This window comes from Oncorhynchus clarkii, chromosome 26 (assembly GCF_045791955.1).
Source record: "Oncorhynchus clarkii lewisi isolate Uvic-CL-2024 chromosome 26, UVic_Ocla_1.0, whole genome shotgun sequence".
NCBI classification, from domain to species: domain Eukaryota; kingdom Metazoa; phylum Chordata; class Actinopteri; order Salmoniformes; family Salmonidae; genus Oncorhynchus; species Oncorhynchus clarkii.
In genome coordinates, this window is record NC_092172.1 from 46,802,607 (window position 1) to 46,814,939 (window position 12,333).

At 44.2% G+C, this 12,333-nt stretch overlaps 1 protein-coding gene across 1 annotated transcript; it reads right to left on the reverse strand.

Moving 5' to 3' along the window:
- Positions 1-286: 286 nt before the first annotated feature.
- Positions 287-11,035, reverse strand: LOC139384384 (gamma-aminobutyric acid receptor-associated protein-like 2). The gene is made up of 4 exons (XM_071129132.1): positions 10,585-11,035; positions 9,335-9,390; positions 3,580-3,752; positions 287-873 (listed from the first exon to the last, which is right to left on the reverse strand). Exons 1-4 carry the CDS (start codon positions 10,616-10,618, stop codon positions 783-785), a joined length of 354 nt encoding a protein of 117 aa, XP_070985233.1. The 5' UTR covers positions 10,619-11,035; the 3' UTR covers positions 287-782.
- Positions 11,036-12,333: the final 1,298 nt, after the last annotated feature.

A 12,333-nucleotide genomic window follows, 5' to 3' on the forward strand; every position in this document is an offset into this window, starting at 1 on the left:
GTTACTTTATGAACTGGTATAATGCTGTAATAACAGTGTGTTACTTTAGGGCTGGATCAGAACAGTTGTTCTCCAGGACCCGAAGAGGAAGAACCCTGGTATAATGCTGTAGTAACAGTGTGTTACTTTAGGGCTGGATCAGAACAGTTGTTCTCCAGGACCCGAAGAGGAAGAACCCTGGTATGATGCTGTAGTAACAGTGTGTTATTTTAGGGCTGGATCAGAACAGTTGTTCTCCAGGACCCGAAGAGGAAGAACCCTGGTATAAAGTCAATAAAAACACAAGGATCATTCACATTTTTTTATTGGTTAGGTCATCCAGCTACCTTACCGTTCAAATAGTTAAAATGATTTGAAATATAAATCTCCAAGGATAAAAGCCAAACTTAAAGGGAAACTTCAAAACAAAAAAAATATTATTTCACGAATGAAAAAGCAAACAAACTCAAAAGCTCCTAAACTAATGTAAAGCACAAAACGTCAGACAAAACCAAAACAGTCATTCCAATGTGTATCACTATACATAACATCATCATCATAATAATAATAATAATAATAATATTAATAAATGAATGTGTACAGTATTGATACAAAACATGTGCAGGAATAGATTAGACAGACTGGTGACACACATCATGATGGTTCTCACTCAACTGATCACTCTCTTCCATCTATTTATTTAACTTCTTTTCTCTGGGGTTTCCCAGGGCTTCTCCCAGGGGTGGGGTGTGAGTTAGGGCGGTGGGTGGTGGGTGGTGGCCAGGTGTTGTATTCTGTCGGGTCTAGACACCGAAGGTGTTCTCTCCGCTGTACGCCACGTATAAAAACCCGTCCTCGTCCTTCTCCTTCTCGTACAGCTGTCCCATGGTGATGCTGCAACGGGAGGTCACAACAAAACACAGAGAGGAGGAGGAGGAGGAAATGGGAGAAGTAAACAGACTGCGGCCCAAATGCCAAGCTATTCCCTATACACGGCTCACCATAGGGCTCTGGTCAAATGTAGTGCACTATGTAGGGGAGTAGGGTGCCGTTCGGGACACACTCCACATACTACTCAAGTGAACAGAGGGGATGGAATGTTGCAGTAGGTCTGCTTAGTGTTGAGTCACCGTCAACAGAATGAAGCCATGTATCTGAAGTACCACGTAGAGTGACTGGTATCAGCTGCAGGCTGTTTGGTAATGTCTGTTCATTGTTTACTGCTGTTGTCTTGATAGGACACTAATAAATCTTTAGGCAGGGATTCAACTCATAGAGCAGCGCGCCGGACAGCCCACAATGTGGCTTTTAAAAAGGCATTTTACCCAACGTTTGCTGAGATCGCATTGATGGCTCAATCTGAATATCCCTTTAAGGATGCTATAACGTGGATCTAACACGTACCAGATTGAATGTTAGCCTTCATTTACAACGCATTCCGAAAGATTTCAGACCCCTTGACTTTTTCCACATTTTGTTACAGTCTTATTCTAACATGGATTAAATAAAAAAATGAAATACTCATCAATCTACACACAATACCCCATAATGACATCACAATACCCCATAATGACATCACAATACCCCATAATGACATCACAATACCCCATAACGACATCACAATACCCCATAATGACATCACAATACCCCATAACGACATCACAATACCCCATAATACCACCAAGTAAATACCACAATACCACCAAGTAAAAACAGGTTTTAAGAAATGTATGAAAACGTATTTACATAAGTATTCAGATCCTTCACTATGAAACTCCAAACTGAGCTCAGGTGCATCCTGTTTACCTTAATCATCCTTGAGATGTTTCTACAACTTGATTGGAGTCCAACTGTGGTAAATTCAATTGATTGGACATGATTTGGAAAGGCCCTCACACCTGTCTATATAAAAGGTCCCACAGTTGACAGTGCATGTCAGAGCAAAAACCAAGCCATGAGGTCAAAGGAATTGTCCATAGACCTCAGAGACAGGATTGTATCGAGGCACAGATCTGGGAAAGGGTACCAAAAAATGTCTACAGCATTGACGGTCCCCAAGAACACAGAGGCCCTAGTTAACCTGGCGTGCCAAGTTTGTAGAGTCATACCGAAGAAGACTCAATGCTGTAATCGTTGCCAAAGGTGCTTCAACAAAGTACTGAGTAAAGGGTCTGAATACTTACGTAAATAATTATTTTTGATAAATTAGCGAACATTTCTAACAAAACCTCTTAGCTTTGTCATTATGGGGTATTGCGATGTCATTATGGGGTATTGTGATGTCATTATGGGGTATTGTGATGTCATTATGGGGTATTATGATGTCATTATGGGGTATTGTGATGTCATTATGGGGTATTGTGTGTAGCTTGATGAAGAAAAAAAACTATTTTTATAAATTTTGGAATAAGGCTGTAAACATCACAAACTGTGGAAAAAGTCAAGGGGTCTGAATACTTTCCGAATGCACTGGATTTGTGTATAACTCAAGCTAAAGGATATCCTGCGGGAGCAGCAAGCCAGTTCTAACCCAGCAGCCACTAGTATCCGTGGGTTCAGACCAGGACCCAGCCCAGCAGCCACTAGTATCGGTGGGTTCAGACCAGGACCCAACCCAGCAGCCACTAGTATTCGTGGGTTCAGACCAGGACCTGGATGCTGTGTCTTATTGAGGAAGAGACAAAGGTCAAAGGTCAAACTATGAACCCATGAGGAGTGGGCCCTTTAGAGCAGCTGGTGTGTGAGCTTGTCTACATGTATATCTATAACTCATGTCCCTGGTTAACCTGGTTAACCCACCAGCGTGTCTATATCTATAACTCATGTCCCTGGTTAACCTGGTTAACCCACCAGTGTGTCTATATCTATACCTCATGTCCCTAGTTAACCCACCAGCATGTCTATATTTATAACTCATGTCCCTAGTTAACCCACCAGCGTGTCTATATTTATAACTCATGTCCCTGGTTAACCTGGTTAACCCACCAGTGTGTCTAGATTTATAACTCATGTCCTTGGTTAACCTGGTTAACCCACCAGCGTGTCTATATCTATAACTCATGTCCCTAGTTAACCCACCAGTGTGTCTATATTTATAACTCATGTCCCTGGTTAACCTGGTTAACCCACCAGCATGTCTATATTTATAACTCATGTCCCTGGTTAACCCACCAGCTTGTCTATATGTATAACTCATGTCCCTAGTTAACCTGGTTAACCCACCAGTGTGTCTATATCTATAACTCATGTCCCTGGTTAACCTGGTTAACCCACCAGCTTGTCTATATTTATAACTCATGTCCCTAGTTAACCCACCAGCGTGACTATATTTATAACTAATGTCCCTGTTTAACCCACCAGTGTGTCTATATCTATAACTCATGTCCCTGGTTAACCTGATTAACCCACCAGCTTGTCTATATGTATACCTCATGTCCCATGTTAACCTGGTAAAACCTAGCCTCTAGTATATTTGTGCTGTATGGTCAGTGTCTGACAACATCAGTGGCTGAAAGCAGTGTTTTATCTATTTAACTTGGGGAAATATCGTTTTCTAAGGTGCCATTTCAGATTATTCCACTGAGTGCTTAGAGTTCCGACCTGGACTGAGGCACGGTCTTATCGACGAAGAGGAAGATGGCCTTCTCCGAGGGCAGTTGGATGCGTTTCCTGATGATCCACATGAACTGGGCCACCGTGATGTCAGAGGGTACCAAATACTTCCTCTTGTCGATGTCCACAATCTGAGACCCAGACACCTTCTCCACGATCACCTACAAAACAGACAACACAGAGTCATGTCATATTGGATGTTTATAAGTGTTCACATAAATTGCCCTCCTGGAACAATAAAGAGTTACTGAATTGAAAGATATGACAGCGTTGGGATGTGCATCTTTCCCTTTCAAGACGATTCGATACACATCTAGATACAGGGACTCCAACACCATAGAAGAACCATATGTATCTAGATACAGGGACTCCAACACCATAGAGGAACCATATGTATCTAGTTACAGGGACTCCAACACCATAGAAGAACCATATGTATCTAGATACAGGGACTCCAACACCATAGAGGAACCATATGTATCTAGTTACAGGGACTCCAACACCATTGAAGAACCATATGTATCTAGTTACAGGGACTCCAACACCATAGAGGAACCATATGTATCTAGATACAGGGACTCCAACACCATAGAGGAACCATATGTATCTAGTTACAGGGACTCCAACACCATAGAGGAACCATATGTATCTAGTTACAGGGACTCCAACACCATAGAGGAACCATATGTATCTAGTTACAGGGACTCCAACACCACAGAAGAACCATATGTATCTAGATACAGGGACTCCAACACCATAGAAGAACCATATGTATCTAGATACAGGGACTCCAACACCATAGAGGAACCATATGTATCTAGTTACAGGGACTCCAACACCATAGAAGAACCATATGTATCTAGTTACAGGGACTCCAACACCATAGAGGAACCATATGTATCTAGTTACAGGGACTCCAACACCATAGAGGAACCATATGTATCTAGATACAGGGACTCCAACACCATAGAGGAACCATATGTATCTAGTTACAGGGACTCCAACACCATAGAGGAACCATATGTATCTAGATACAGGGACTCCAACACCATAGAGGAACCATATGTATCTAGATACAGGGACTCCAACACCATAGAAGAACCATATGTATCTAGATACAGGGACTCCAACACCATAGAGGAACCATATGTATCTAGATACAGGGACTCCAACACCATAGATGAACCATATGTATCTAGATACAGGGACTCCAACACCATAGAGGAACCATATGTATCTAGATACAGGGACTCCAACACCATAGAGGAACCATATGTATCTAGATACAGGGACTCCAACACCATAGAGGAACCATATGTATCTAGATACAGGGACTCCAACACCATAGAAGAACCATATGTATCTAGATACAGGGACTCCAACACCATAGAGGAACCATATGTATCTAGATACAGGGACTCCAACACCATAGAAGAACCATATGTATCTAGATACAGGGACTCCAACACCATAGAGGAACCATATGTATCTAGATACAGGGACTCCAACACCATAGAAGAACCATATGTATCTAGATACAGGGACTCCAACACCATAGAGGAACCATATGTATCTAGATACAGGGACTCCAACACCATAGAATAACCATATGTATCTAGATACAGGGACTCCAACACCATAGAGGAACCATATGTATCTAGATACAGGGACTCCAACACCATAGAGGAACCATATGTATCTAGATACAGGGACTCCAACACCATAGAGGAACCATATGTATCTAGATACAGGGACTCCAACACCATAGAGGAACCATATGTATCTAGATACAGGGACTCCAACACCATAGAGGAACCATATGTATCTAGATACAGGGACTCCAAGAACCTATATTGTCGAAACTTATTTTTTTTAAATAAATTAAAGCTGAAATGGCTTGAGTCGATAAGTATTCAACCCCTTTACTGGCTGGCCTAAATAAGGTTCAGGAGGAACAATGGGTTTAACAAGTCACATACTAAGTTGCATGGACTCACTGTGTGCAATAATAGTGTTTAACATGATTTCTGAATGACTACCTCATCTCTGTACCCCACACATACAGATAATTGTAAGGTCCCTCAGTAGAGCAGTGGATTTGAAACACAGATTCAACTACAAAGACCAGGGATGTTTTCCAATACCTAGCAAAGAAGGGCACCTATTGGTAGATGGGTGTAAAAACATGTTTTTAAATCAAGACTATTGAATATCCCTTTGAGCATGGTGAAGTTATTAATAACAGTTTAGATGGTGTATAAATACACCCAGTCACTACAGAGATACAGACATCCTTCCTAACGCAGTTGCTGGAGAGGAAATACATTTCCCAGGGATTTCAACACGAGGCCAATAGGGACTTTAAAACAGTTACAGAGTTTAATGGCTGTGATTAGGAGAAAACTGAGGATGGGATCAACAACATTGTAGTTACTCCACAATACGAACCTAAATGACAGAGTGAAAAGAAGGAAGTCTGTACAGAATAAAACATGTTCTAAAACATGCATCCTGTTTGCAACGAGGCGCTAAACTAATACTGCAAAACCTGTGCCAAAGCCACTTACTTTTTGTCCCGATTACAAATTGTTATGTTTGGAGCGAATCCAATACAACACACTACTGAGTACCACTCTCCATATTTACAAGCATAGTGTTGGCTGCATCATGTTCGCTTGTCATCTTTAAGGACCAGGGAGTTATTCAGGATAAAAAGAAACAGATGGAGCTACGCACAGGCAAAATCCTAGAGGACAACCTGGTTCAGTCTGCTTTCCACTAGATACTGGGAGATGAATTCACTATTCAGCAGGATAATAACCTAAAACACAAGGCTAAATCTACACTGGGGGGTTGCTTTCCACTAGACACTGGGGGGGGGGGGGGGTTGCTTACCACTAGACACTGGGGGGGGGGGGGGGGGTTGCCTACCACTAGACACTGGGGGGGGGGGGGGGGGGGTTGCTTTCCACTAGACACTGGGGGGGGGGGGGGTTGCTTTCCACTAGACACTGGGGGGGGGGGGGGGGGGGTTGCTTACCACTAGACACTGGGGGGGGGTTGCTTTCCACTAGACACTGGGGGGGGGGGGGGGTTGCTTTCCACTAGACACTGGGGGGGGGGGTTGCTTTCCACTAGACACTGGGGGGGGGGGGGTTGCTTACCACTAGACACTGGGGGGGGGGGGTTGCTTACCACTAGACACTGGGGGGGGGGGGGGGTTGCTTTCCACTAGACACTGGGGGGGGGGGGGGGGTTGCTTTCCACTAGACACTGGGGGGGGGGGGGGGGGGGGTTGCTTTCCACTAGACACTGGGGGGGGGGGGGGGGTTGCTTACCACTAGACACTGGGGGAGGGGGGGGGGGGGGTTGCTTTCCACTAGACACTGGGGGGGGGGGGGGGGGGGTTGCTTACCACTAGACACTGGGGGGGGGGGGGGGGGGGGGTTGCTTACCACTAGACACTGGGGGGGGGGGGGGGGTTGCTTACCACTAGACACTGGGGGGGGGGGGGTTGCTTACCACTAGACACTGGGGGGGGGGGGGTTGCTTACCACTAGACACTGGGGGGGGGGGGGGTTGCTTACCACTAGACACTGGGGGGGGGGGGGGGGGGGTTGCTTACCACTAGACACTGGGGGGGGGGGGGGGGGGTTGCTTACCACTAGACACTGGGGGGGGGGGGGTTGCTTACCACTAGACACTGGGGGGGGGGGGGGGGTTGCTTACCACTAGACACTGGGGGGGGGGGGGGGTTGCTTACCACTAGACACTGGGGGGGGGGGGTTGCTTACCACTAGACACTGGGGGGGGGGGGGGGGGGTTGCTTACCACTAGACACTGGGGGGGGGGGGGTTGCTTACCACTAGACACTGGGGGGGGGGGGGGGGGGTTGCTTACCACTAGACACTGGGGGGGGGGGGGGGTTGCTTTCCACTAGACACTGGGGGGGGAGGGGGGGGGGGTTGCTTACCACTAGACACTGGGGGGGGGGGGGGGGGGGGTTGCTTTCCACTAGACACTGGGGGGGGGGGGGGGGGGGGGGGGTTGCTTACCAGGAGGGGAGTGAACGTGCGTAGTGGAGTTACAGTTTTGACTAAATCATCTTGAAAATCTATGGTAAAAAAAAATGGTTGTCTAGCGATGATCAACAACCAATTTGACAGAGCTTGAAGAATTTTGAAAGAATAACTGGGCAAATATTGTACAATCCAGGTGTGCAAAGATCTCAGAGACTTACCCAGAAAGATACACAGCTGTAATCACTGGCAGACGTGATTCTAACATGTATCAGCGGTGTGAATACTGTACTTATGTGGAAAACAAATATTTAATCAATTTTAGAATAAGTCTGTAACGTAACAAAACATGTAAAAAGTCCAGGGGTCTGAATACTTTCCAAATGCGCTGCATGTCTGTTTTCACTTTGTCATTACGGTGTGAGGATGGGTGAGATTTAAAAAAATATATATTCTTTCCATTTTGAATTCAGGCTGGAACAAGAAACTGTGGAATAAGTCAAGGGGTATGAATACTTTCTGAAGGCTCTGTACATGCAATTTGACACGAAATGATGAGCTGCATTTTCAGAAGATAGAAATAATATAATATGATGAATTTTTTACTTTTTTTTATGTGAAACGGCGATTCCTAATGTTTTCTGACCGATGCTATGCTACATTTGGATCGGTTTGGGGTCCACTTGTGGCACGACTTCCTCAAAAGTCGGTCCCTCTCCTTGTTCGGGCGGCGTTCGACGGTCGCCTCACCGGCCTTCTGGTCACCGCCGATCCACTTTGTCTTATCACACCTGGCTTCACTCAACCAATCACCTGTTTATTATTTAACCCTCTGTTCCCCCATGTTTTGTCTGTGAGTGATTGTTTATTGTAATTCGGTCCATCTTTGTAGGCGCGTGATGTTACTTTGTTTATTTGTGAAGTACGTTGGTTACTCATATCTGCTGTCCTGGACCAGCTACACACAGGACCCATTACACTTATTCCCCAATAGGGCTCTGGTGTCATATCTGCTGTCCTGCGCCTGACTCTCTACACCAGCTACACACAGGACCCATTACACCTATTCCCCAATAGGGCTCTGGTGTCATATCTGCTGTCCTGCGCCTGACTCTCTACACCAGCTACACACAGGACCCTTTACACCTATTCCCCAATAGGGCTCTGGTGTCATATCTGCTGTCCTGCGCCTGACTCTCTACACCAGCTACACACTGGACCTTTACAACTTGCATCTTAAACATTTGAATTGGGGATCGATGTGCATCCATTACAGCCTGATGAGACAGACATAAAAAATTCACTGTTAAATTGTAATAAATATGTTATAACGATGAGTGAAACACTTTTATAAAGTTATTTTAACAAAAAATCCCGCTGTACCTAATATCATTAATAACCCATTAGACGTTAGGAGTTAGCATAGCAGGGCTCAGAGCTAAATGGACATTCCTTCGGTCCCTACAGAGTTAGGTAGTAAATCATTTTCTGTACCTTACCTGAAATAATATGCCTCTAGGGCAATTCAGACTGATTGAGGAGCCTTTTTACTGAAGAATGTGCTTCGTTTCTATTATAGTGTTTTCGTATATCTGTTTTGCATTTCATATTGATGAGTTTATTTTCATCTGTAAAAGAGACATCGGTCTCAGCATGACTTCCTGTCAAAAAATTAAAAGGTACAACAATACATCCAAAACCCAGTGAAAACCCGTCTCACTCACCGGAACCCTATCTGGGTACTTGCTGCGTATTTTGGCCGACTCTATACACCGATGTTCTGTTGAGAAGAAGAGATGGATTGAGAGACGTTGTGAAGGGTGTTACACTGTCATCGGTACAGTAATACAACATGTTTCAAACTCTCCTGGCTCCCGGGAGGGTAGGCGTTTTGCTCCAGCCTTTACTCTAAACCAGCCGATTCAGCTAATCAAGAACCTTAAGAGCCACTTAGATTAGTAGAATAGGCCAGTGGGTTGCCCCCCTGACCTACTCAGTTAACCAAAAAGCAGGGTTGTGTCCCAACATGCCCCCCCTATTCCCTGTGTAGTGCACTACTTTTAACCAAGGCTCTGGTCAAAAGTAGTGCACTATATAGGGAATAGGGTTCCATTTGGAACTCACACTCTTGGGTGGCTGTGACAGGAGGATCAACATTTGACAAGAGGTCACATGACGTTGCCTGACCCGAGATCCACAGGCATCAGCAGCAGCTGTTGGACACCAGATGCACTCTGGGTAATCACTAGCAAAAGCTGCCAATTCACTGGGCTAAATATGTCAATATTTCCCCTAGGCTACTTCTCTGTGTCAATCTAACACATAAGCCATACAGGTGTGGCCTATATCCAAATTATGTAACAAAAGGGAAAAGAAAACTCTGGAATAGACTTTTGTTAAAATATATAAATAATTTTTGCAATGTTATGTAAGAATATTTCAGCCATATATCGTTGTAATGTTATCACAATAATAACCTAATGTTCAGGGGATATGACATGCGTCAGGAGCATAGGATTGAGACAACATTTTGCCAACTGTTTTTTAGAACAGAATAGGCCTAGTTCTATTTGACATTATATATTTACTTTCAATATCACTATCATATCAGTTGTCATGTCAATAGGAACGACATGTTCGGGAATCGAGGTGATTCAAAATTAAAACGCATAGCACATTTAACCAATAAAACAACCAATCCATTAGCAATATTTGACTAATGTCTTTTAAACAAGACATTAAGTGACGTCGACATACAATTTCGATTAACTTCGTAGAGTTATTTTGTAGCCAAAGGACTCAACAACATCTGAGCGGCTAGGCCACTACAGTCAGCCAATATTAGTGCAGAAAAGTAGCCAATCATAATCAGCAAATACCATTTAAAAAAAGAAGAATACAGAGGAGATACATATTTGTTCCTATTTTGATAATTGTGTTATTTGCCTTTTATGAAACAAGTAAGCCCCTTTACCCAGGGAATGATCCTCTTTGAACATCCATTTCATGGTGGCTGATTCCGGGAGAGTTTGCTCGATGCGCAGTAAAATCGTAGAGGGTTGGTGAGGAATCAGACAGTGACAAAAAAAGAAAGAAAGATTGCTATTGCTGTATTCCTAAAACTCAAAACAATGTAAAAATGTTGACCAAGAACGTCAACAATGTAGCAAAACAAGTCTCAGTCGGCCTCAGCGCTTCCCAGGCGATGCCGTCACTATGGGACTGTACCATCGCATCGCAGGGGACGGAGGCTGATTCGAGTGGGTGCGGTTCAGAGGACACACATGCTGCGCAGATTATCAGATCTTTACAACGCCTCGGTGTTTAACGTCTGCGTGTTTAACGTCCAATCACCAAGCCACACGATAAAGACGTAGCTAACAGTCTGCTATAACCTAGAGCAGGTCTGTGCAGAGTTTGTATCTCTGGAACATATCTAGGATCTCAGTCTACTTTTCGTTCTTCTTTTTTTTTAAAGGTACTTGCTGTTCTGGATCATTCCAACTCGAATTTACCCCATTGAATTTACATTTAAAATGGTTAATGTTAGGGTAAGGGCTCTGGTTAAGTTTTAGGGTAAGGGTTAGGATTTAGGTTATGGACGTCCCAAAGATCCCGGATAGCATTATATTTTTTTTAAAACATTACATTCTGGTCTAGAAGCTGGAGACTCTTACCTCCCTCACTAGCTTTAAGCACCAGCTGTCAGAGCAGCTCACAGATCACTGCACCTGCTCATCTGTAAATAGCCCATCCAATCTACCTCGTCCCCATTCTGTATTTATTTATTTATCTTGTTCCTTTGCACCAGAGTATCTCTACTTGCACATTTATCTTCTGCACACCCTACCATTCCAGTGCTTAATTGCTATATTGTAATTACTTCACCACCATGGCCTATTTATTGCCTTACCTCTCTTATCCTACCTCATTTGCACACACTGTATATTGATTTTTCTACTGTATTATTGATTGTATGTTTGTTTATTTCATGTGTAACTGTGTTGTTGTATGTGTCGAACTGCTTTGCTTTGCAAATAAGAACTTGTTCTCAACTAGCCAACCTGGTTAAATAAAGAAATACAAAAATAAAATAGTTTATGACAGATGCCTGAGCTGATGAGCAAGTGATTTGTCCTAGAAACCCCATTATATCTCCATAAATCCTCTCTATTTCCTACCCTTTTTCATGGGATAAAGTATGACATTGATTCACACAGGAATATCATAGATATGTTGTTTGGGCGGCATCCCACTAGAGAGTTACATACGGAATCATACATACGACTGATTGAAATAGGATCCCAGTGGACACACTCATCATTATTCTGGGCCTTTAAAGGAGGCTTCAGTAACAGCACTATGGGACTGTACCATCAGCTGGTCCTTTATTCAGTCACTCTCACCCCCCCTCCTTTATTCAGTCACTCTCACCCCCCCTCCTTTATTCAGTCACTCTCACCCCCCCTCCCTTATTCAGTCACTCTCACCCCCCCCCCCTTTATTCAGTCACTCTCACCCCCCCTCCTTTATTTAGTCACTCTCACCCCCCCTACTTTATTTAGTCACTCTCACCCCCCCTCTCCTTTATTCAGTCACTCTCACCCCCCCCTCCTTTATTCAGTCACTCTCACCCCCCCTCCTTTATTCAGTCACTCTCACCCCCCCTCATTTATTCAGTCACTCTCACCCCCCCTGTATTCAGTCACTCTCCCCCCCCCCC